At 41.7% G+C, this 26530-nt stretch overlaps 1 protein-coding gene across 14 annotated transcripts in view; it reads right to left on the reverse strand.

Annotated features, from left to right (window-relative positions):
- The window catches only part of ZNF516 (zinc finger protein 516), a 158170-nt gene that overhangs the window by 90178 nt on the left and 41462 nt on the right, over positions 1-26530 (reverse strand). For all 14 annotated transcript variants that reach the window (XR_014790192.1, XR_014790191.1, XM_084850023.1 and 11 more), the window contains one exon: positions 8591-10609. Coding sequence is in view for 12 of the 14 variants with exons in the window: in XM_084850023.1 (XP_084706149.1) it covers positions 8591-10412 (1822 nt within the window). In the remaining 2 variants the exon portion in view is untranslated. The remainder of the gene's footprint in view (positions 1-8590; positions 10610-26530) is intronic.

Below are 26530 nucleotides of genomic sequence, written 5' to 3' on the forward strand. Positions count from 1 at the left end.
TGCTGTTGTTAGTACATATAAGCTGTAAATAGGGGGTGCCAACATCAATGCACTTTAAAAGTTCAAAAATATTCTTATTTCTACAATACATTCAGCTAGTTTTCAAACCCGAAGTTGTGGAAAATATAACAAACTGAACTCACTGTTGGTGCATCTGACTCAATCTTTCCCAAATATTATCTGTAATTAACTTGTCATTTTCAACACCACATTATTCTCATGCAGATTTATCCTGAATTTCAGTTTGTGCATGGATATCTCATGCACTTCTCTATTTGACCTAATTAGCAGCACATGGATCAAGACATACTTCAAAAAGATGAGGTAATAGGACACAATCTTGACTTGTGTTTCACATTCCCAATAACTGGGAAACAGTTATTGTGTATTTATTTATTTATTTATTTATTTATTTATTTCTATACCGCCCAATAGCCGAAGCTCTCTGGGCGGTTCACAAAAATTAAATCCAAGCAACACAGAATAAAACAATTTAAAATATACAGAACATTAAAACCACAATATAACAATGTTGTTGTTGTTCAGTCGTTCAGTCGTGTCCGACTCTTCGTGACCCCATGGACCATAGCACGCCAGGCCTTCCTGTCCTGCGCTCTCTCCCGGAGCGTGCTCAAGTTCATATTCATTGCATCCGTGATGCTATCTAGCCATCTCATCCTCTGCCGTCCCCTTCTCCTTTTGCCTTCGGTCTTTCCCAGCATCAGGGTCTTTTCCAGGGAGTTTTCTCTTCGCATTAGGTGGCCAAAATATTGGAGCTTCAGCTTCAGTATCTGTCCTTCCAATGAGCACTCAGGGTTGATTTCCTTTAGGATGGACTGATTTGACCTCCTTGCAGTCCAGGGGACTCGTAAGAGTCTTCTCCAGCACCACAGTTCGAAAGCATCAATTCTTCGGCGCTCAGCCTTCCTTATAGTCCAGCTCTCACAGCCATACATTACTACTGGGAAAACCATAGCTTTGATTAGACGGACCTTTGTCGGCAAGGTGATGTCTCTGCTTCTTACTATGCTGTCTAGGTTGGCCATAGCTTTCCTCCCAAGGAGCAAGCGTCTTTTAATTTCATGGCTACAGTCACCGTCTGCGGTGATCTTGGAGCCCAAGAAAGTAAAATCTGTCACTGCTTCCATTTCTTCCCCTTCTATATGCCAGGAAGTGATGGGGCCAGATGCCATGATCTTCAATTTTTTAGTGTTGCATTTCAAACCAGCTTTTGCACTCTCCTCTTTCACCCTCAACAAGAGGCTCTTTAGATCCTCTTCGCTTTCTGCCATTAGGGTGGTATCGTCTGCATATCGGAGGTTGTTGATAATTCTCCCGGCAATCTTAATTCCGACCTCTGATTCATCCAACCCGGCATTTCTCATGATGTACTCTGCATATAAGTTAAATAAGCAGGGTGACAATATGCAGCCTTGTTGTACTCCTTTCCCAATTTTGAACCAATCGGTTGTTCCATGTCTGGTTCTTACTGTTGCTTCTTGACCCTCGTACAGGTTTCTCAGGAGACAGGTAAGGTGGTCTGGTACTCCCATCTCTTTCAGAATTTGCCACAGTTTGTTGTGATCCACACAATCAAAGGCTTTAGCGTAGTCAATGAAGCAGAAATAGACGTTTTTCTGGAATTCTCTTGCTTTCTCCATGATGCAGCGAATGTTGGCGATTTGATCTCTAGTTCCTCTGCCTCTTCAAAACCCAGCTTGTACTTCTGGTAGTTCTCGGTTCGCATACTGCTGAAGCCTAGCTTGTAAGATTTTGAGCATCACCTTGCTGGCATGTGAAATGAGTGCAATTGTGCGGTAGTTTGAACACTCTTTGGCGTTGCCCTTCTTTGGAATTGGAATGTAAACTGACCTTTTCCAGTCTTGTGGCCACTGTTGAGTGTTCCAGATTTGTTGGCATATTGAATGCAGCACTTTAACAGCATCATCTTTTAGGATTTTAAATAGCTCGGCTGGAATACTGTCATCTCCGCTAGCTTTGTTGTTAGTAATGCTTCCTAAGGCCCACTTGACTTCACTCTCTAGGATGTCCGGCTCAAGTTCAATGACCGCACTATCATGGCTATCAGGGACATTCAGCTCTTTCCTGTATAGTTCTTCTGTGTATTCTTGCCACCTCTTCTTAATCTCATCAGCTTCTGTTAGGTCCCTGCCTTCTTTGTCCTTTATCATGCCCGTCTTTGCACAAAACGTTCCCTTGATATCTCCAATTTTCTTGAAGAGATCTCTAGTCTTTCCCATTCTGTTGTTTTCCTCGATTTCTTTGCATTGTTCATTTAAGAAGGCCTTCTTGTCCCTCCTTGCTATTCTCTGGAACTCTGCATTCAGTTGGGTATATCTTCCCCTTTCTCCCTTGCTTTTCGCTTCCCTTCTTTCGTGAGCTACTTGTAAATCCTCATCAGACAGCCACTTGGCTTTCTTGCATTTCTTTTTCTTTGGGATGGATTTCGTTGCTGCCTCCTGAACAATGTTACGGACCTCCGTCCATAGTTCCTCAGGCACTCTGTCTATCAGGTCTAATCCCTGAAATCTATTCCTCACCTCCACTGTATATTCATCAGGGATATGATTTAGGTCATACCTGAACGGTTTAGTGGTTTTCCCGACGTTCTTCAATTTAAGCCGAAATTTTGCAAGAAGCAGCTCATGATCTGAGCCACAGTCAGCTCCAGGTCTTGTTTTTACTGACTGTATGGAGCTTCTCCATCTTTGGCTGCAAAGGACATAATCAATCTGATTTCGATATTGACCATCTGGTGACGTCCATGTGTAGAGTCGCCTCTTGTGCTGTTGGAAAAGAGTGTTTGCTATGATCAGCATGTTCTCTTGGCAAAACTCTATTAGCTTTTGTCCTGCTTCATTTTGTACACCAAGGCCATGCCTGCCTGTTATCCCGGTAATTTCTTGACTTGCTACTTTAGCATTCCAATCCCCTATGATGAAGAGGACATCTTTTTTTGGTGTTAGTTCTAGAAGGTGTTGTAGGTCTTCATAGAACCGATCAACCTCAGCTTCTTCGGCCTCAGTGGTTGGGGCATAGACTTGAATTACTGTGATGTTGAATGGTTTGCCTTGGATTCGTACTGAGATCATTCTATCATTTTTAAGATTGTACCCCAGTACTGCTTTTCCCACCCTTTTGTTGACTATGAGTGCTACTCCATTTCTTCTAAGGGATTCTTGCCCACAATAGTAGATATGATGGTCACCTGAATTAAATTCGCCCATGCCTGTCCATTTTAGTTTGCTGATTCCCAAGATGTCGATGTTCAATCTTGCCATCTCATGTTTGACCACCTCCAGCTTACCTTGATTCATTGATCTGACATTCCAGGTTCCTAAACAATATTGTTCTTTACAGCATCGGATTTTCTTTTCACCACCAGACACATCCACAGCTGAGTGTCCTTTCGGGTTTGGCCCAGCCGCTTCACTCTTTGTGGTGCTACTTGGAAATACCCTCTGCTCTTCCCCAGTAGCATATTGGACACCTTCCGACCTGAGGGGCTCATCTTCCGGCGTCATCCCTTTTAGCCTTGTGATACGTTCCATGGGGTTTTCTTGGCAAGAATACTGGAGTGGGTTGCCATTTCCTTCTCCAGTGGACCACATTTTGTCAGAACTCTCTGCCATGACCTGTCCGTCTTGGGTGGCCCTGCACGGCATAGCTTATGGCTTCACTGAGTTACGCAAGCCCCTTCGCCACAACAAGGCAGTGATCCATGAAGGGGCTTGACAATATAACAATACAACCACAATAAAATCTAGCAGCAGTGCAGGAGTTTAAAATACAGATTTAAAACAGCAAAGATAAAAATTTAGAAAGCTAAAATGCTAAAATGCCTGGGAAAATAAAAAGGTCTTCACCTGGCGCCGAAAGGAATACAATGTAGGCGCCAGGCGAACCTCACTAGGGAGCTCATTCCAGAGCCGGGGTGCCACAGCAGAAAAAGCCCTCTTCCTAGTAGCCACCCGCCTCACTTCCTTTGGCGGGGGCTCATGGAGAAGGGCCGCTGATGATGATCTTAAGGTCTGGGCAGGCACATATGGGAGGAGGCGATCCTTCAGGTAACCTGGCCCCAAGCCGTTAAGGGCTTTGAATGTTAACACCAGCACTTTGAATCAGGCCCGGAAATGGACCGGCAGCCAGTGCAGCTGTAAAAGTATTGGCGTAATATGAGCTCGCAGGCCAGTCCCTGTTAACAATCTTGCTGCCCTATTTTGGACCAGCTGAAGTTTCCGGACCGTTTTCAAAGGCAGCCCCACGTATAACGCATTGCAGTAATCCAGACGAGAAGTTATCAGAGCATGGATAACTGTAGCAAGGCTATCTCTGTCCAGATAAGGGCATAGTTGGTATACCAGCCTAAGCTGATAAAAAGTGCTCCGTGCCACTGAGTTCACCTGTGCCTGAAGTGACAGTTCTGGATCCAAGAGCATCCCCAAACTACGAACCTGATCCTTTAGGGGGTGTGCAACCCCCTCCAGAACAGGTTGAATATCACCTAGCCGGGCAGACGAACCACCCACTAACAGTACCTCCGTCTTGTCTGGATTGAGTTTCAGTTTATTAGCCCTCATCCAGTCCATTACCGTGCCCAGCCACTGATTCAGAACAGTCACTGCCTCACCTGGTTTTGATGTAAAAGAGAGGTAGAACTGGGTGTCATCTGTCTTCCATTGGATTAAGAACATAAGAACATACAAAATGACACAATCTATTATTTTAATGTTTCCTTCAGTTTATGAGCCTTAAAAACTGCTTAAAAATTAATTACCTGAACTGAAAGCATCTACTAATAGCCATACCTATTTTTGGATTTATTGGCTTTTAATAAGATTAATTTCTATCTGAAAACTATCTTCTATAACCTGGATTTTGATGAATCCTGTTTGTTCCCAATCAACATATTTTATTTATTTACTTATTAAAACATGTATATACCATCTTTCAACGAAGTATTCAAGGCAGTTTACATTAAAAAAACACACTTTAAAATTTGCAAAAAAACTCTTTGTAAAAACAATTTAAAACATAAAACTTATCAGGAGCAGAAATAAGATAAACTCATTTTCCCAAAGCTTCACACAATAGATATATTTTCACTTGCTTCTGGAAAGAAGCAAGCCAATGGGAGAAATGAACTTCCCATGGGAGAGCATTCCTTTGCCTTGGAGCGACCACAGAATAGATCCTGCTGTTTAGATGACAACCTGACATCCATAATGGACATAGCAGGCCCTCATTAGTTGGTATCAAAGATTGGGGAGGGGGATCATGAATGAAGAAACGTCCCCCCAAAAAATGTCATTGCAGCTGTTTAATCCACGACATCAGATGTAGTCTGTATGTTTAATCTTTAACAGTGCAATCCTATACATGTCTACTCAGAAATAAGTTCCACTGAGTTCAATGGACGTAACCCAAGAAAGTGGATATAGGATTGCTATCATAATATCTCAGGTGGAGGGGGCAAACTAAAATATGGAAGTTTTCTTCTGATATGCCATCCAACTCACATGATTAATTCACTCTTGAGTTTTTTTATATTATCACTTCCTGTTTCTCCATTGTTCTATTAACATAAAATCTATCTTCTTATGTAACTTTTGGAGCCTTCTGACTTTTTTTAAGAAACCAAGGTCTCATCAATACTTGGCAAATTCACTGACAATCACTCTTTGGGTCCATGTCCTTCTTTCTTAAAACATGAGAACAGCTCCAGTTTTGGCTAAAATATTTGCCAATAATTCGTTTGCAATGTTAATCAATGTTATTATCATATATTTTAATAGGTTATATCAATATATTTACACTTTGTGTCTCTTTATGTGTTCTATCATAACCAGACTTAAGAATGCAGTGGGATAGAAACTTAAATAAATACATGCCTGACTTTCCAGAATACCACAGTGATCTGGAAATGCCCTTTTCAAAAACAGCAAGCACATTATTACAGCGTCAAAGATTAAGGAAAAATAAGTTAATTCATGATGATGCAATATGAGTCTTTGGACCATTACACAGATACAGAGTGTAATGCATGAACGCAACAAACACATCTGTAAGTGATGGATGATACAGGTACACTGCACTCATGAGGGAGCAGTGATTGGTTTCACCTCTTTGTCAAATGCAAACTAGGTGGCAAACCTAGATTTGCCTCTGCTTAATGTGTGAAATGTTCATCAGTATAGGAACAGTAAATGTTAGCTAAATTTCCTTCAGAGCTGTGCTGATTATTTCTTCAGCAATGTTCCCAACAGCAGGCTAAAAAACCTCAAAACTCAAATCAGCTAACTCTCAAGGGGAAAAATAATGTCAGCAGGAAAGCATTGTTCTACCAACAAGAAAAATAGAAACAAGTTGTAGGAAAGCAATTTTCTTTTCTCAAAATTTGAAAGAACCTTATGAACAAAGAAAAATCAACAGTGAAAAATGGGGGGGGGATGATACAAAAGCAGTCACAATAGTTTCCTTTCAAATATTTACATTGCTTCTATTTGGAGAATAATTTGTTCCATTTAACCAGAGTCAGACTCTGAGGACTGCAGTAATCCAGAGAGATTAATTACAGGCTTGGTGTTCTTTGAACACAACTTTTTAAGGCACAGGAACAAAAGGAAAAAGAAGAGAAGAATGTACCCTTATCTCATTGATGGTTGTTAACCAATCTAGGTGCTTTAAGGGTTACCATCAGTGAAAACAGACTGTCATTTCTGAATCAAGGAGAGTCTTTCATAAATGAGAGCAATATTAGGACCCAAAAGATATCCATCATATGGTGATGTGCATGAACATATGACACAGACCACAGCGTTTCTCAGAGACAGTGACATCCTAATGATACATCCCAGACCTACTGAAGTCAATGGAACTCACATCAAAACAACACTTCTAAGAAGCTAACGACACACTGAAGCAGCATGACCCATGTGGAAGAATGCAAGCAGTGTCGAATTCCTATAAAAGGGAGTGTAACGTACAGTGCGGAAGTTGTGGGTAAGAAGGGGATAATGAACTCTTCTTTACACACTTTGCTATCCCTCCCGCCAAAAAAAACACTCTGTCCTTAACCACCGGCAGAGTTTACATCTGACCTTGGAGCCTCACCAGGAAAGAAAAAACAGTTGAGGGGAGGCAGTTTCAAAGGGATAATTGTGGAATTCCTCACCTCTCTTCACTTGCCCTTTCTTGCTTTAAATTACTCCCACTCATACCTTATAGGAATTTGAGAGGGGCTCATGTTCTAACTCTTGGGTCCGCCGCCATGTTGTCTACTCAGCCCATTCAGGAGCCTTCTACAGCTTTTATTTCAGGCAAGCTCAGACCTGATGGGATTTCATAAGTACTATTTACACATGGCTGCTTTAAGCAAACGTTTGGCTTCTTAACACATTCAAGGTAGCAACCACATAACTGCCTTCAATCTTGGATTTGTAATCATGGTTAAGAGGCTAAATCACAATTGTAAACTACCTCATGTTAAGTTGTGGATTCAAGCTAATAATGCCAAATAAAGAACCTTAGTATCACCTACTCAGTATCATCTTTAATCATATAGAAGGCCCTCTTTCCTTACACAGACACAGTATGGGAGTTGCTTCCATGTGGTGCAATTCAATGCCACCAGGGAGTGGGCAAGAATCAATCACGTGGGCAGAGCCAATTCCCACGCAACTGACAGCTCAGTGGAAGGGAAGGTCCTGCTCAGATGGAAAAGGTCTGCAGAAGTGGTCATCCTCTTGCGGTTCATTAATTTATGCACATTCTAATAGCGTGGAATCACACAATTTTAACAAAAACCTGACAGTGGTTAAAGGTATTGGGTTGAATTCAGACATTAACCCTATTTGGGGGTACAGTCTTCAAACATGAAGGGGAGAGTGGTGCTACACTCATTGGGTCCATCCTTTCCATCACATCTCTACCAACCTCCACTCGGTGGAGAAAGTCTGAACCGGGGAGCCTACTGTACTTGCATAGAACCCTGTTCTAAATTGTGCAGAGAGAGCCTACGTGGGCAGAGCAGGCTCAGCACAAGGGCAGCGAGGGGAGGCACCAGGGAAAGAACCAAGAAGCACCTCCCCACTCTTCCCTATCATATGATTCTAATCACATAGGATTGAATGACCAAACAGAGCTCATTAGTCACAATTCTCATTCAAATCAATGAATGGTACATCAGTCTGGCATGACCAATTTTTCACACTGATATCTAAGTGCAACTAGCTTTGTCTTGATTCAACCCATGGTTCAAAAGCCTTTGGTGAGGTTCAAGGTTTGGTAAGATTCTTACATGTTGTTCAGACCTTTGTTTCAGTGTGACCAACATTATGCATCCAATGCAGTTGAAAAGCTTATGAACTACTGTAGCTTACAAGAAATAAAGCAATATAATTAAAGGTACAATCCTAGGCATGTAAACAGAAAAAAGTCCTACAACTCCCAGCAATCCCAAACCAGGAGTGCTTGGTGAGGGATGCTGGGAGTTGTAGGACTTTCTTTTGTATAAATATGCAAAGGGCTTTGTCCTAAGGGGGAAAGTAAGGAAATTGTAGATACTTACATGGTGATGGCTCGTGTGCTCCTTCCTCTGAACTATCCTCAGGCCCCTCCTCACCCACTCCAGAGGTGACTGAATCTTCTGGGGCAGAAGCAGAACTTGGAGTGCTTGGCCCACTGACAGACCCAGAATCGCCATCCTCACTGTTTGAACCGTATCGATCTTGTTGAGCTGCTGCCCCGCCCTCACTGCAGCTTCTGCGGTCTTTCCTGTGCACACGGGAATGAAGCACCATTTGGTGATAAGTGCGGAAGATCTTGCCACACTCAAAGCACTCTGTAGACTTGTTCTGTGATGCCCTTCTGCTCTGTCGTGAGGATGGTCTGTACTCTAGGTCATCTTGGCCAAGGATGCAGTTGTCCCCTGACTGTGTACTGTTGGTTTTCTCTGAACGCCCACTACTGCAATTCTTCTTCTTCGGATGATTGGAAGAGCTTGGCGAGTCCTGCTCTTGTTTGCGCTTCTCTTGACTGACAAGAATATATTCCCTTTTGTCCCTGTCATAAGTGACATCAGCATCGGCTAGGACTTCATCCCAACCTAAATACTTCACATATTCAGAAGGTTCTGCAACCTTTCCTTTGGTAGCGAGGTGCCAAGCCTGGTAACTGTTTACTGGATCCAGCTCAGCTACTCTTTTTCCCAACTGGCCCCTTGGAATGCCATCAACCCCTACAGTTGGCCTCAAGTTTAGATATTGGAGGAAAAACTGCTTTGCTATAGATGTGTCAAGGCTTCCATCAACTAGCCTCTCAGCTCTGTGTTCATTACGGGCTGCTTGAGATCTGCAGTGTACAGAATTATGTGATTTTAGGCTTTCCATATTTGTAAACAGGTTTCCACACTTTGTACAAACTTCATACAGGGACAAACCAGTCACAATGGTCTCCTCCTGAATGACATCATTAATAGTGGCCATAGGCTCTAAATCATTTTTTGGCTTGTTTTTACTCCCTGATTTTGGGCCATGGGATTTCATGTGATTTTTGAGGAACCAGGGCTCTTTAAATTTCCTGCCACAAATGTGGCATCCATGGTCAAATGACCCTCGATGCTTCTTCATGTGAGCTTTGAGGAACCATGTTTGACTAAAGGCTTGTCCACAGACTTCACAAGGAAACTCCCCTGCATTTGACTCAGTCTTGTAGTTTTCAGCATATGTTTCCCCATTTGGAATCTGAGTGGTAATGTGGTCTCTCTCTATGTGGTTTAACAGTGTCTCCTGTCTTAATGTCATGTAGTTGCACAGCCTACATTTGAAAGGTTTGTGGACCTGATGTATGTGCTGCTCCAATTCTTTCTTCCCTTCAAACTTGCTTTTGCAGAAGGTGCACTGAAAAGTGCATAATTTAACATCTTCTCCAACAGGTGCTTCTGCAACCATTTCTTTCCTGCTGCTTCTGAGCAAGATCTTTCCTTCTTCTGTTGGAATTGCTCCATTCAATATCTTGTTGCAGGCAGAGGTGCTTTTGGTAGGGCTGGTGCAACCACCAAGGCCTTCTGAGACTCTCATCTCACTAAGTTGTGCCTCTCCTCCCATCTCCACTTCATTCCCCTGGCTGATAGTGCCTGTTCTGTGACTCCGAATGTGAATCTTTAAGTTGCCCTTCTGGGAAGCTCTGTGGTCACAATAAGGGCACTTGTACGGTTTCTCCCCAGTGTGTTTCCTCATGTGCTGTGATAGTGAGCTCTGGAAAGGAAAACTTTTGCCACATATGCAACAGCTGTGCGATACCAACTTATCCGTATCCACGTCATTTTTGTTCGACTTGTGAGGACTCGAGGCTCTTCGTAATTCCATGTTTGCATCTATACTACAATCCATCTGTGCTACAGCAACATCAGTCAAACAGTAAAAACCCTGTACAGGAGTGGGAGATTATGTTGCCGTTTCAAGCATGAATTTCTGCTGACTGAGACTTTTATCTCTTCATTCTCATATCCAGGTTTTCCCTCAGCTGTTTGAAAGCATTTCGAATATATGTGTTCATTAGTGTTTTTGAGTCAGATGGCAAACCAGACCTAGAAGCAAAACAAAGAACACAACACAGCATTACTAAAGGCAACCCAATTCAATTTTTTAAAAAGAAAAACACCTTTTAGCTGGATCCCTTGCAATAGGCTGCTATCAAGATTTTATTTTCACCTGTATCAAAAATTGTAACTTATACTGTATTACATCTGACTTGAATGTTACTGTAATTCATAAAACTAAAAGTTCAGTAGGAGAATTCATACATACCTATGGAAAAGTAGTTTCAGACACTGAGAGACAGACTATGTGTGTATATGTAATTGGTATTTACTAAAAATAAGAATATAAGTCTCAGAAACACTTGATTTTTCTTTCCAACTCCAAAAAAAGTGTGTACATAGTTTCAAGTGAATAAGCCCTTTCTTGAAGTAGCTGTAATATTTTAAGTCTGTGGTTTTATAGACATGTATAATTTCATGAAAAACAGCCAAACTTTTGTTTGCTTAGAGATAAAAGAGTTTTGTAGACTACAGTACTCTATCCTAGCTGAAAATGGCATCTTAGGCATGGTTGCTATACAGAGACAGAAAAGGATGCATCCTATATTTTATTTAAGGGGAAGCAACAATGCAGCTAAATATGTATCCTACGCAGGCCAATTAAATTGGTAATAATACTAATACTTTGCTTAGGCAAATGCTAATGTAGACTGGGAAGTCCTTGCTAATAAAGGGATTAGAGGGAGAGTGTTCACATGAACAAGCTAAACAGTTTTAGGCTGAATCAGGATATTGTTGGGAAGGTTAAAATAGAATTCAACAGGAGCAACATTTGTTATCGAAGAGTGGATGCCTTCATTTCTGCACTGCTCACACAGACTGCAAACTTAGGCAGCTTAAATCCCATTGCACAGGATTACATGTCCAATCTTTGGCTACAGGTACAATCATGTTTAGTGAAGTCACTCTGCCCTGCTTTTTAAGAAAGATGTCCTTTGCTTTGTTGGTGAAAAGGCATCCTCTGGGCAATCCTATGGGCCTCCAGTGGTAATATCTGCATGCCCAACACTTCAGAAGGAGGCTTCACCAATATGTTTCAAGAGGCATCTCTATTACTGCCCCCTCTAACTTTAGTTCCTCTTACACCAAGAAACAACATGAGCTGGAGCTTATTAAGAGTCTGTTGCCTGAATCAACAGTTTCCTGTGTATATAACCACCAAGCAATTAACATGAATGTGTGAACAGTGCAGTAGTCAAAAAAGATTTCAGGATTGGGCAAGTATCCAAGAAAAAGGGAGCTCCAGAGCTGTAGAACAGCCACACAGAATAGTACTTGCAAAGGATACTTTTATTGCACTGAGAGCAATGTACTTTCTTGATAAAAGATGGTAGGATGATTAAGTGCTTTGTGTCTTCACTACTCAGTTACATGCCATTGAAGAACTGTGAGCAATCAGACCCTACTACAGCCAGTAGTGATAACTATTACCTGTATGACAGATCCTACCAACATCCCTGCACTTACATAACTAGCTCAGAATGACAATGTGTACCATAGGTCTTGATGTTAGGCTGTCAACAGGAGTACTCAGGCCTAATCTTGCACATTATCTGTTAACACAGGAAGTTGCAGGGTGAGGTGCTAAACCAGTATCTTTCTTAGATCAACTGATTTTTCAACTTAATAGCAGTTGAATCCACTTATCATTTTAAACTGATAGCCACTTGCATTATCAGTGATAACTATGAACATATACAGGCGGTAGTCCACACATTCTATATTGCATTTAGAGCATGACACTTTTTCTATTGAGATTATGCTCTGAATAGATGTACTCCTTCATCGTTCAATATACTGAGAATTAAGATGTCTGCCTGCCAATCCTGTGTACCAAAAGACTAGCTGAACTGACCACAGAAAGTTGAAGTTTTGAACGGAGGAAGCAACGTGATAAGTAAAAGACATGTTGATGAAGGGACTCCCCCAACATCTGCAGCAGGAGTATTGTACAACACAGCCATACCGATCCTTTTATTGTACTGACTGAGAAGTGTTTGATATTTTGCATTCTACGCCAGTTAGGAAACATAATGCAGGAATGGCAGATCCCACTTCCATGGAAATTGCCCACACTGAAGGTGGGTATCACTCCAGATGTTGTGCTGCAACTCCCAGCAGCCTTAACCAACATAGCTAGTGGTGAGGGATGATGGAAGGTGTAGTCCACACCACCTGGAGCACAAGTTGCCCACTGCTGTATGGTAGTAAGCAGTGATTTCCTTATTCTGTCTTTTAGACACTTCCTACTGCACTTAATTGTGAACTTGCTCACATGCAGACTTTGGAATTGTTGACTAAGGTTCACGACTGTCATGGCTCCGGCCTCGAGTTCAGAGTCAGAGGTGGATGAGCCAGCCTAGTCTGGAGGCAAATATACCACTGGCTGAGGAAGAGGAACAGCTTTGTGATACTGAACTTGTGGCTGGTGGTCATGAGCCTGCAGAGCCTGAGGCAGCACCCTCACAGACACTTTTGCCCAAGCCCAATTTGCCTGAAGTGTCAATTACCGACTGCGCCACCATACCTACTCAACAGCACAGGAAGAACACAAGAGACCGCAGAAAGGAGGAGAAGCACTTTTCTTCAGGCCAAGGGGTGCTGTGTGAGTGTGCGTGAGAGAGGCAGGCCCTTTAAGGATTCACTTGACTCAGACCAGTGAGTGAATTGCCCAGATTCATAGAATCATAGGATAGTAGGGTTGGAAGGGATAAGACCATCGAGTCCAACCTGCTGCTCAATGCAGGAGTCCAAATCAGAGAATCCCTGACAGATGGCTGTCCAGCCTCGTCTTGAATGCCTCCAGTGTGGGAGGGCCCACCACCTCCCTAGGCAATTGGTTCTCTTGTCATATTGCTCTAACAGTCAGGAAGTTTCTCCTGATGTCCAGCCGGAATCTGGCTTCCTGTAACTTGAGCCCATTATTCCGTGTCCTGCACTCTGGGATGATCGAGAAGAGATCCTGGCCTTCCTCTCTGTGACAGCCTTTCAAGTACTTGATGAACGCTACCATATTTCCCCTCAGTCTTCTCAAGGCTAAACATGCCCAGTTCTTTCAGTCTGTCCTCATAGGGCTTTGTTTCCAGTCCCCTGATCAACTTCATTGCCCTCCTCTTTTCCCTCTCCAGTTTGTCTGCATCTTTCTTAAAGTGTGGTGCCCAGAACTGGACACAGTACTCCAGATGAGGCCTAACAAGTGCTGAGTAGAGGGGAACTAGTACTTCATGGGATTTGGAAGCTACACTTCTATTAATGCAGCCGAAACTAGCATTTGCCTTTTTTGCAGCCACATCACATTGGTGGCTCATATTCAGCTTGTGATCTACAATAATTCCAAGATCCTTCTCGCTGGTAATATTGTTGAGCCACGTATTCCCCCATCTTGTAACTGTGCATTTGGTTTCTTTTTCCTAGGTGCAGAACTTGGCATTTATCCCTATTAAATTTCATTCTATTACTTTCTGCCCAGTGCTCCAGTCTATCAAGATCACACTGAATTTTATTTCTATCTTCCAAGGTATTTATCCTGCCCAATTTTGTATCATCTGCAGATTTGCTAAGTATTCCCTGTACCATTAATAAAAATGTTAAAGAGGACTGGGCCTAGGACTGAGCCCTGCTGTACCCCGCTCATTACCTCTCCCCAGTTGGAGAAGATCCCATTGATAAGCACTCTTTGAGTCTGAAAGTGTGTATCACTCCCATCTTGCTAATCACTAGTTCATGTGTTTCTACACAGGTCAGCGGTGTGGAGGGGACTCATGAGGCCTCAGTCCACTGACAGCCTTTGTTGGAAGAAGTTGCTGACTCGGATCTTTCCATGGTGCTGCAACCAAAGTCCTGCCCTGATTTCCCACTGCAGGTGCTTCAGAACAACTATCATAATTGGAAAGCTGTCCTGATCTAGTATCTTTAATCAGGCTTGTCTTTGCTTGCAGGCTGCACCCCCACCCCCATGTACAGTAAAATATGTCTATTGTAATAGGTTTGTTTGTTTGTTTGTTTATTTATTGTATTTTTTATCTGCCCAATAACAACAGTTCTCTGGGCAGATTATATAAACCAAAGCAATACAAAAAACAGCACAGGAAAAACAATATAAAGTATATAAAAATCTAAAATGCATGGGAGAAATGTTTTTGTCTGGTGCTCAAAAAGTAACAATGTAGGTGCTGGCCAAAACTCTTTGGGGGGGGCATTCCATAAACAGGGTACCACAACTGAGAAGGCCCCTCTCTTTTAGCCCCCCAGCTAACTTCCTTTGCTCTGTGATAGAGTATTTTCTCAGTGTCAGCTTATTCTTGTATTTTGTTGTATTATTTTACATATGGCACATCTTATTGGAGACAATCCATGCGTTTCAAAATATGTACTAAATGTAGCTTTAAGCAAAGTTGACTTAACTATCACAGCTCATCACACCAGCTGTCCCTAACATTACCCTTGTTACATTTAAGCATTCACTTAGTTAAAACAAACACTGAATGCACCCAGTTCTGTTTCCCATACTTCAATATACTCTCATATATAAACATGTTAAGAATCTAGGCTTTTGTTATTTCAGCAGGAGATCACCTTGAAATAAGATCTGTTCAGACTGGAGATTGTGTGGAGGGGAGGGTTACCCAAGCAACGAAGCAAGTTTTAAAACAAACTTTTGGTTCCGAAATGAGAATTCCAAGTTTTGCACAGCAACCCTTGCAACCTCAAGAGGAACAGCCAAAATGCTCTTGACCAGATGTCAATGTTTTGGACGCATTTTTTAAAATCCGAAATGCACTTACGAAGTTACGATCCTATACATGCTTACTTGGAAATTCATTACCCTTAAGTCAATGTGACCTACATTACAGGAGTGGTATGGTCTTCAAGGCCACCCAGATAGTCTATGGCTGCCCTAGAATTTGATCCCAGGTCTTGCTGCTCCATTTCCAACAATCTATTGCAGTGCTCCTTTCCCAACATCAAAAAAACCCTCTTCCACTGTCAAGGAATTAAAACTCGATGTAAAACTACATGTGGAATGACCAGTCCTTACTTCCTTGCTCTGGCAAATATCCTGCAGAAATGCTTTTCTTTAGTCCTTTTATGGACAACTTCATTCACCTTTATACTGCTTACTTCCAAAGATAATATAACTGTTCTGTAATTCTCGAGCAGCTAATGCACAGGGGCAGGAAGATGAAGGCCGGGGGGGGGGGGAGGCGCTGCCTGTCTTTAAATAGTAAGCATATCCTTGAATTCACAGGAAATCCTAGCAGTCTTCATCCTTCAAAGTAAATACAGGCATTAGGAAAAAGTCAGCATGACTTTGCCTTGATTTGTTCAAAGAGGCATTGAAGCTAAATTCTGCTAAGTTTTTTTTTGTTCTTGTTGTTGTTAATCTAGACAACTGACTTAGTTATCAACTAAATTAAAGCAGGAGCCACCAAAGCAGTGAGGTAGAAGTGAAAAGGGGAGAATGCTACTAAGACAAAACGGGGTGGGGGTGCACTCTTTAAATTCAACTTGCTTCTGTTTTAAATGCCACAACAGCAGTGTGTTTAACTTTATTGTAAACGGGTCTGCTCCTTTTCATGTCCTGGGATACATCCTTTTCAGATTTGCAACTGTTAACCCTGCAACTTTATTTGGAGATTCCTTGACCACATCATTTGTTTTTTTCTCACTCCCTCCCTCCTCTGATCTAATGGTGATATTCTAAATGGGCTCCAAACCTCCTGAGAAAATAATTAGGTTGTTCTGAAACAGCACCACAGACAATAACCCTTCTGGAGAGACAAAACACACCCATAAACACCTATATTAAACAAGTACAGCACCCTGGCAAAGGAAAATCTGCAATGATGGGAGGGTTCTCAAAAGAGAAAAATGGGAAACAGTGGCGATGGTCAAAACATAAGTCACAAAACACTTTCTAAAGGAGTTCTACGAAGAGGTTATTCTGGTTCACTTCTACAGGGTATGTTGAAAAACGCTGGCCTATCACCCACTCAGTACATATTTTGTGCTTCAGTATACTGGCCATGTTTGTCCTCCCAGAGACAAAGAAATGTATTTTATTGGTTATAGTGTAGCACTATAAGGAATGAATTAAAATACATCATTAACATCCTGGTCCAGCTTATCTTACTACCCAAACAAAGAAGCTATTCTTTGAACACATGGGTGGGGGGGGAGTGGGGGAGAGCCCATAACAACAATGAAGAGCTCCCTGCCCTAAAAACTGCTCTGTTACAAGATCAACAATTATAAGCTTATATTCTACAGATTTGGATCCCGCATAGCAGCATGAAGTGATGCATTCTGTAATGGGAGAGTAAGTACCATTGATGACAAGGCCTTGGGGCTTCTGCTGTTCTCAGACCAATCAATAATCCATTATGTCCAAACTACATTTCCACTCTAATTTGAAGAATAAAAGGCCAGCCAGTATTAGCAGTTATTCCATGGTCAGAAAATAATAACAACAGTAATAGTAATAATAATAATAATCGATGCTATAACTCCCAAACACGAAATGCTTCCATCTCATGAGTGACATGATTGGTCATACATAACACTGACAAAACTATTACAGTACCCGTTACCATATCCCGTTATCTCAAGAACCTTTTGTGTATGTATGTGTTTTAAAACATATTTCACACACATGAATATGCACTCACAATCCCTGGCATGCTGTCCTTTCACAGTTAGTGTCTTGCTATACTTGCCAGCCAAAGAAACGGCATGTTACATCTCCAAGAGGGTGAAAAATAATTGCCATCTTCTTTAAAGCTCTTTGTTTCTCTAAATAAATAACAAATCTGAAATGTCATATCCAGTTGCTGATAATATAAACTACTCATCGTAACACAATTTAATCTTGAAGAAGTTATCATATATGATATAAACAATTAAGAAAAACATGCATCCATCATTGTCATGTACATTTAAAATATTCATTTGTGTGAATGTAAACTACACTATTTTTCATATATTTATTGTTTGCCAGCATGCCTTTAAAAATAGTTATCAAATGAGAATGAGTGAAATAAACAACAGAAACACAACGAAATAGTGAATGTTTAATGATACACATCAAAGGGCTAATCATGCATCAGGTCATCAGTCTAATTTCCTGTAATATGAGATTAGTAGTTAAAGCTGACCTTATAGACTGAAAGCTGGGGTAATGTTATAATAAGATTCAAAAGGCTAAGAACTTAACTTGTACAGTTTTTGCCAGGGATATTTTGATATATTTTGGAATGCTAACATGTTTATCTGATGTACTGAAGGTATTATTGGTAATTCTGGGCTAAGGTGAAGCTGAGATGCAATAGGCAAGAGTAATTTGAGCAGAGTTCAAAGCTTATTATCAGTTTTTAACCACTTAATCTAAATATGTTCTGGACAGTTCACAAATAATGTTTCATTTTTTATAGCATGTTCTAAAATCAAATGTAAATATATTACACTGCAGATAACAAAAACCACTAACACAGATGACATTTTAAAATAGTTTAGAAAATTTCAATCCAAAATCTATTATTATTTTGTTATTCTGCATTAATTGAAGTTTCCAAACAATTTTCAAGCTATCTACAGCACAAGTGGCCAGGGTCCAAAGCACCATGTGCAGTGTTCCTCACAAGCACAAGCCTTTAAGCTCCTTCCCTCCTGGTGACAGCCTTCTGTGCTCCCAAAAGCACAGGGTCAGGGACCTCCAGAGAAGCATCCATAACAAGACCTTCCCTGGATTACTGAGACCTGGGGAGACCAGATGGCTGTCTTCACGAGTGATTTAGTGCGAAGCTAGAGCAGTTTGAGTTCCTTCATGGCAGATGACGTCGTCAACAATCTGCTGCCAACCAGCCACTTCCCTCTTGAAAAGCCGCATTTACTGAAACTCCTTTTACTCCAACTTTTTTTTAGTGAAAGCGGCTACCTGGAAGTTTTACCACAGTGTGTCACCCCACCACCACCCTGCATTAAATCCTGGGCATGCCTCTGTGACCTGGCAGTGATGTGGTCAAGGGGGTGGGAAACCCCATTCCCTCTTGTTTCCCATCCCCATTGAGAAAATCCCCAGGACTGCAGCAGTGACCTCTCACATTACCACAGCAGTGGGGACACTCTATCACCTTAGGTAGCCTGCTTTTAAGATTTAACATATCCCCCCTCCCTTTCTGTGCATTTTTACTCAGAAGTAAGAAATAAATCTCGCTTCCCTGCAGCGAAAGGTTAAAGGCCAACTTTAGTAACTCCCCTAAAGCACTCTTTCTCTTCTCCAATGCTCCCTTAAATCACAATTGCGATGTTGTGCTTCTTTAGCGTTCTGTAGTTTCTCTGTGTTACGTGAAGTCCCGTCTCTGCTTTGTCACAGTAACAGGTTTACGGGACCTTCTCATTGCGACCAGGGAGAAGGAGAAGGGGGGAAGGGTTGGAAGCAATAGGCAAAAGTGTACACTTCGGGGAAAATCGGGTGGGGGCAGTAAATCCGCAGCAGATTCCTGGGTTGTGATGAAATTGGGCTAGGGGAAGCTCTCAGGAACCTTCAGATGCTGCACTGGAGAACTGGGGATTTTGGTTTCTTCGGGGAAATCTGCACACATGGGGACAATTAGTCGCCCTGCATTCATAATGTAGCAGCAGCGGGGAGCCTGGACAGAGATGGGAAACAAGCCTCTCTCATGGGTTGAGCAGCCCCTGCCAGTTTGATGACGTTCAGTTCTACTTCCCCAACCACGCCCGGAAGTATGTTCCTTTCAAGCACTGAAAACCAGATTTTAAAGGTATGCTACTTTTGGCTTATCTTGCTTCTTGTATCCCTGATGGACCAAAGCCAATTCCATGAAAATCCAGATAATACTCCAATGTGCTTCTCATTCCATTGTCGTGAAGATCTCCCCAGCTGGGAGGTGGATCTTTCTCAGCTGTGTCTACTTTTGTTTGTAATGCAACACCTACCCCATATTGATTTTTGAAGGGGTATTATTATTATTATTAACATTTCTATACCACTCCATAGCTGAAGCTCTCTGGGCAGTTTACAAAGATTAAAATATTAAAAATACAATATGCAAAATTAAAAAAATACAAACAGACAGTATATACAAAGACCGCATATAACTAAAAAAACATTTTGATCAATCAGTCAACCATAAAACAAATCCAGGATCAATTAAAACTCATCATATGCTGCCAAATGCCTGGGGAAAAAAGAAAAGTCTTGACCTGGCTCCGAAAAGATAATGTTGGTGCCAGGTGAGCCTCAATGGGGAGATCAAATTGGGGGGCCACCACCGAGAAGACCCTTTCCCTTTTTGCTGTCTTCTAAGCCTGCCTTGGAGTAGGCACCCGGAGGAGGACCTCAGATGCTGAGCATAGTGCATGGGTATGTTAATTGCTGACTCCTCCAGGGTACATATTTCTCCCTCCCCATGCACACTTACAAAAATATGTTTCTTTGCTGGGGATTAAGGTTGCTATCTTACACTCACCCACCTAGGAGTAAAGCCCATTGAATATAACAGAACTTACTTCTTAGTAAACATGCATAATATTGTAGTGTTAATCTCTCATCCCCTGCCAAAATTGTCCAGCTACCCAATCCCACATCAAAATAAATGGCATGGGATGCCTTAAACCTTTGGTCTGCTTTTATATAAAACATTTAATAAAATAACAAAGAAATCCAAATGTTAAAAAAAGCTTTCCCCTAGTTTTCAGGATTAAAACTATCACAGTGTGAATTTATATTTTTAACAAGCCTTCTTCAACCACTGCCCTTTCTTTGGAGGAGTATTTTCAACACTGCACCTCTCTAATGAAACGTAAAATTGTGGGTTTTTCTGTAGATATTCAATTGCTGCCCATTATAAAAGCAGCTCCAGTGGGTGGCAATGGATGCATTCATCTTTTATGGCAGACGCTTTTTTAATTTTCCAGAATGCACCGCAGAACAGGGCATTCTGAGAAAAGCAAAATAGCGGCCACCACTTTAAAAAAAAGTTTGAATCAAAACCCACACACCCCATTTCATGTCAGCCCCACCCAGTAAATAGGCTGATACTCTTAACTGGTACATCATACTAGGTTGGATAATCTACCCATTGTCTATAGGAGTTTCATTCTTCTCTGCAGAGGTAGGCTCCACTTTAGAGTGCTTGTACCTGGTGACAGACTTTTGAGAATGATTAAGGATGTTGTTGATGTACCAACTAGCCTGTTGTCCACTGCTCTCCCTGTCTGAGCTGACAGCCCCAGATGGTTGTTCTTGGGGACCCCAACATCATGCTAAAGCTGCCTTTTCTGGTACAGCTGAAGATGTCATGGCTGCCATGACAACCATGAGGCTGTCCCAACATGTCATCAGTCCAACATGTGAAAGATCACACCCTTGACTTGGTATGCTCAGCTAGACAGAAAGATGGTGGTCTAGATGTGAGAGAATGATTTTTGTTTTCCTTGTCATGATCAGATCACTCCTAGTGAGGTTTGGGCTTGCAGAGGGGTTGCTGACAGATTAGAATGGATCACACTCACAGGCTGCTGGAATCTAATGATTCCAGGAGTTTCCAATCAGTATGGCTGACACTGCTGTTGAAACCCCAATCACTCTGTGGGATGCAGAAATGGCTCAAGGGGCAACACAATCGCTTCTAAGTGCTCTGTCCCACCATGCAGAGTTTGACTCCCTGATGTGGTAGGCAGTTTGGCAGGTAGAGATGACTTGAACACAAGTGGAAGGTCACTCTGCATGAATCTGACTGAACACAGATAAGAACTGGGGTGATGGTGGCTGAGAAACAATTATTTCCTACCACCAAAGCTACCACTGTAGTCAATGGAGACTTCTTTTAAACACACACTTCCTCCTTCCCACACACAACCCCACATGGATTTTCAGGGGGGAAAACAGGTGGGGGGAAGGTTTAAATCCACCCTCACAGAGCGCCACAGGCCAGACCTGAAATGGGGCCACACATACTTACACAAAGGTAAATAAAACTCTCACATGTCGCTCCACTATGCATGATTAGCTAAATGTTTAGTTTGGCCCTCAGAAGGTGGTCCTTAGAGACTAATGCTTGGTTGTGTAGCCTTTATGCCACAGGGTCCCAAAGGGTTCCATATTGTCTCCCATGCCTTTTAACACGGACATAAAATAGCTGAGGTGGCCATTTGAGGTTTTAGAGTGAGACATCATCAGTATGCTGAGGAAACCCAGCTCTATCTCTCCTTGACATCCAAATTAGACAACAGAAATGCTAAACTGTTGTCTGGGATCAGTAAGGGATTAGATGAGTGCCAATAAATAAATTGAAGCTGAATCCTAACAAGAGAAGTACTGTTGGTAGTACATTTGCCCAGGGAGGTCATGTTCATCTTCTTCTGGATGGAGTTGGAGATGGGAGTGCTCAGGTTGGAGTTCCTGACCAGTCAGATTTGTCTCTGGAGGTCCAAATGGGTTCAATGACATGGAATACTTCCATCAACTAAAGCTGGTGTCATTCCAAGACAAAGGTAGGCTGGTCTGATAATTTCCAGATTAAACTATTAGAATTCATTGTACATGAGGCTGCCTTGGAAGACTGCTCAGAAAGTACGGCTAGCCCAAAGTATAGCAACTTGATTACTAACTAGGAAAGACTCATGTGTGAAACCCTGAAAAGACACTTCTAGTCAGTATAGATAATAGTGAGCTAGCTAGGCCAATAGTCTGTCTCAGTATATGGCATCTTCCTTTGGGTCCCCACCTTTGGGGGTTGGGCAGGTGGCTAATTCGTTCAGCTGAATTTGCTTCTGTCTGCCATTGTATACTTTAGCTGACATGCTTTTTACTGTGGTTAATTTGTATTGTTTAAAGGTTTTTTGTTTTGTTAGCCTCTCTGGGAACAGAAATACTATAGAGAATTTACAAAATAAATAACAAAATCCCATAAAACATGAGAGGGCTGCCAGAAGGAAAAGCCAGCCACCTTTCTGTCTTTCCACAGAATCTGGATCCCATTCTTTGTTGAAATTAGTCATGGACATTCCAAGGAGTGTGAGGGTTGCCAATCCTACAATCCAGGCAAGGCTACATTCTGCTGGTCAGACAGAAGTATTAAATATATTCCCAGCTACCAATTCCTATCTGTGATTTCAAAAAATAACATTGGATGCCAACCTAGGCTATGAACTTGTTTTACTGAAGCTTTTGCAGTCCCACCAGACATGGGCAATCCTTTAACATTGCCTTTTGTTGTTGCTCTAATCTGTCTGTGAGAGACCTTTCTGTTGGACCCATGACCACAGAACTAAGTTCTTACAAGGCTGATGGATGAGGCCAGAGCGTGCTGCCCGTCAGCTCTGGAGGGCAACTTATATATGTAAGCATTATTCATTGCAATAAGCTGCCCTAAATAACAGATAGATAAAACAACCATAATGGGGTGGGGGTGAGACAATTTGGAAAGTAATAGTTCTGTGTAACAAATAAAACGTGAAATCTAAGCTGAGTATTTTGTATTTCAAAAGCTGCTAGGCACTGTAATCCTTGGAGAGGAGAAATCGAACCTGAAATCAAGCTTTTCAGCTGTCACCCTGTTCTGGCTTATTTGGGTAGAAAATACTAAACCACTTACATGGAACTTCAATGTAATACGTCACACTGCACAATGACAAAAAGAAAAGCACTGCTTGTTTCTTAGCAATCACATTCTCAAACCTTCTTTCACTGTCTCAGTACATTTGCTTTACAAGGGAAAATAACCACAAACACCAATTAAGGGGGTTTTTTAGCCTCTCATTCGGTCCCTCTTTCAATATAGAGATGTATCCTAATGCTATCCTCACCAGCTATGAATAGATGTACTTTCTGTTTTCTAGCAGTCAGTTGCTGAAAAACAGTACACAGCACAGGTGGTGCAAGACAAGGTTAGTTATTCAAAGACCATGAAACCAAAGACATAGAAGTCCCTCATATGGCTGTGCCATAGTGACAGCATAAGCTTGCCTGTTATCTTAAGGAATGTCGAGAGCAATACAGGTTTTAGGGGCACTTCTGTTCTACTTTCCATGGCAGCTGCAAAAGCAGAGGAACAGAGGAAATATGGGAAGCACCTTGCATGCGACATGTGTCCGAGGCTGCATTTTGTTTTATTTGATTACCTTTTTTGTTTTTGTTTTTTAAAAAAACTGCATAAACAGAAACTGCTGATACCTACAGAACACTGGAAGCAAGGCAGAGTTTAGAGTTATGTTGGCACTCCAGCCTCTTGCTGAAGCTGCTGCCATGATGTGGTTTTAAATTATCCAGTATAATGCATTCTAAATTTTCACTAAAAATGGAAAATCAACATTCCTAGGTAGAAATCTAATGCATAGCAGCCCTTTATTTTTCACGTAGAATAACAGTGCTCAATCCATGATAAATGCCAAACAATCTTTAACAGGACATACATTTAGAATCAATAAACATTAAACATCTTAATATAAAAGAAAATGCAAAGAAAAATAAACCAAACCTAAATGCAATGCAAGTAGTCCAGTAAGATTAAATAAACAATTCAAAAACATTTTATTTATTTATTTATTGCATTTATACCCCGCCTTTCTCCCTCTCGCAAGGAACTCAAGGCGGCTTACATTATCCTCCTCCTCACCGTTGTATCCTCACAACAACAACCCTGTGAGGTAGGTTGGGCTGAGAGTCTGTGACTGGCCCAAAGTCACCCAGTGAGCTTCCATGGCCAAGTGGGGACTAGAACCCGGATCTCCCGGCTCCCAGTCCATCACTCTCACCACTACACTACACTGGCTCTTCTAACAAATCTGATTTCAACAGCTGAAATGGAGTCCCTGTAACAATGGAGAGCATTAGTTCCAATAGGTATTTCACTAATTTTCGCAGCAGCTACAGGAAAAAAAGCTACACACACAGCACATCACTGTTTCCTATCTGCTAGCCAAAACCAGGTTTTCTGAGTTTAACTCATGTAAATACTTTGCCCTGAGAGAAACACAGGGAAGGATCCAGTGGTGTCACACCACCAGTCTATTGACATAGCGCTAGTGTAAACCTGTGCTAGTGCAACGTCAATAGCATTAGCACAGTGACACCATCATATCCTTCCCACTGAGCCCATACAGACGGGCATTTGACCACATATTTTACCCACACGTCAGGATCTGACTGACAAAATTCTCATTATGTTTTTTGGCAGGATGATATAGCCAACCAAACTATCACTGTTCGCTCATTTGCATGGGTTCAGATAAAGAATATCCAATGTCACAGGTTTTGAACAAGTATCATAAGAAGCCTTAGTAGGGCATTCTTCTATTACCACAGTATGTATTAATTGGAGGCAAAGTAAAAGCTATCTACAACTTAAAAACATACTGATCACTCAAAGCATTCTGTAATCCATATTCTAATTTTATACATGTAATCCATAAGCAGAACTGGGGTGTGGAATATTACTTAGATTATCACCTCACCTTCCAAGTCATGAATTCTTGCTTTGCTTGAGATATTGAGAAAGCTATATCCATCTTTCTTAAATATATGATTGAGAAAACAAGTTAAAATCGACACCCCCTCCAAGTTAACCTCATTCTTATTCCAGTAAAAATAATCATAGTAGTCTGTTGATATCACTGGGTTAGATCCAATAGTGTGGTTCCACGAGCAGAAGGAAACTGCTAGCAGACTGGATTTTCCCTCCCCACTGAAGCCGCCCCCCCCCCCCGGTGCATTCCCCAAATCTGTTCTGAAAGGTTGAGGGACCTTCCGCATTAGACCGGGGGTGCACATGAGGCTGTGGATACGAAGATGGGGAAGTCCGGTTGCACATGCTGACTTCTGCTCACGCGACTTTGGTTTTAAGCCAACAACTGATACATTTACAGTGCAATCCTATGCATGTCTACTCAGAAATAAGCACTATTTAGTTCAGTGGGGCTTACTCCCAGGAAAGTGTGTACGGGATTGCAGTCTTAATTCAGTAATCTGTGGGAACAAAACAAAGCCCCATGTCATAATCTGAAGGCACTTGATGCAGCTACTTTGCTGAAGCTAAGCAGGTTTTGGTTTGGCCAGTGTCTAAATGGGAGACTGCCTAGGAACCCAATGTATGCCACCATGGTAGAAGAAATAAGAAATGTAAATGGACTAAAATGTGCAAGCTGTGATAAGGCAAGGTGTATCTTGAAGACTGACAAGAGTACCTTTTGGAGGGGTTAATGTAGATCTTAAAAACTTACTATGTATTGTTTTTAAAGCCTTAATATCACAGTGGCCCCATATGTCCAACATCTTGTATGTTGTAAATGTGACGGCGTTACCACTGATCATCCAAATTATTCCCCTTTCATTTTGTAAAATGAAAGAGTGTCTAGAAGGCAGCATTCTCTGTTCTAAGCCATGTGGCCTGGAGATGTACAGATCAAGCATTTCTAAATTCAATCAACCTTCTGGCTGTTAATGTAGCACTTAGGGAAAGACGGTGGTGCCCAAATACAGGCTTTTCATTTTCTTATAACTCACAACTATATCAGCTTTCATACCGGTCCATATTTTAGGATCTCTTAACCTATAAAGACCAAGACATCTGCGTGTATGAGCAATTGTTTGAAATGGATACCAAGGTGGCTCACATGCTACTTATAAAATAAATTAGAACAGGATAAACAAACAGCCCTCTATTGCTGTTGCAGGTACTACTTGCTACCTAGTTAGGTAACTGACCATTAAGACCATGTATTCTTTGGGCTGTAATTTTTGTGAACTGCCCAAAGAGCTTTATGCCAAAGGGCAGCATAGAAATAAAATGAATGAATGAATGATCTGTGCAGGCCCAGTATTGATGTAAATCTTCTACCCACGTTTGGAGGGCTTCATCAACTCCCCCCCTCACCTCACTTTTATTTTCA

Source organism: Heloderma suspectum, chromosome 4 (genome assembly GCF_057233095.1).
Source record: "Heloderma suspectum isolate Gila_16-S chromosome 4, 16-S_ref, whole genome shotgun sequence".
NCBI lineage: Eukaryota > Metazoa > Chordata > Lepidosauria > Squamata > Helodermatidae > Heloderma > Heloderma suspectum.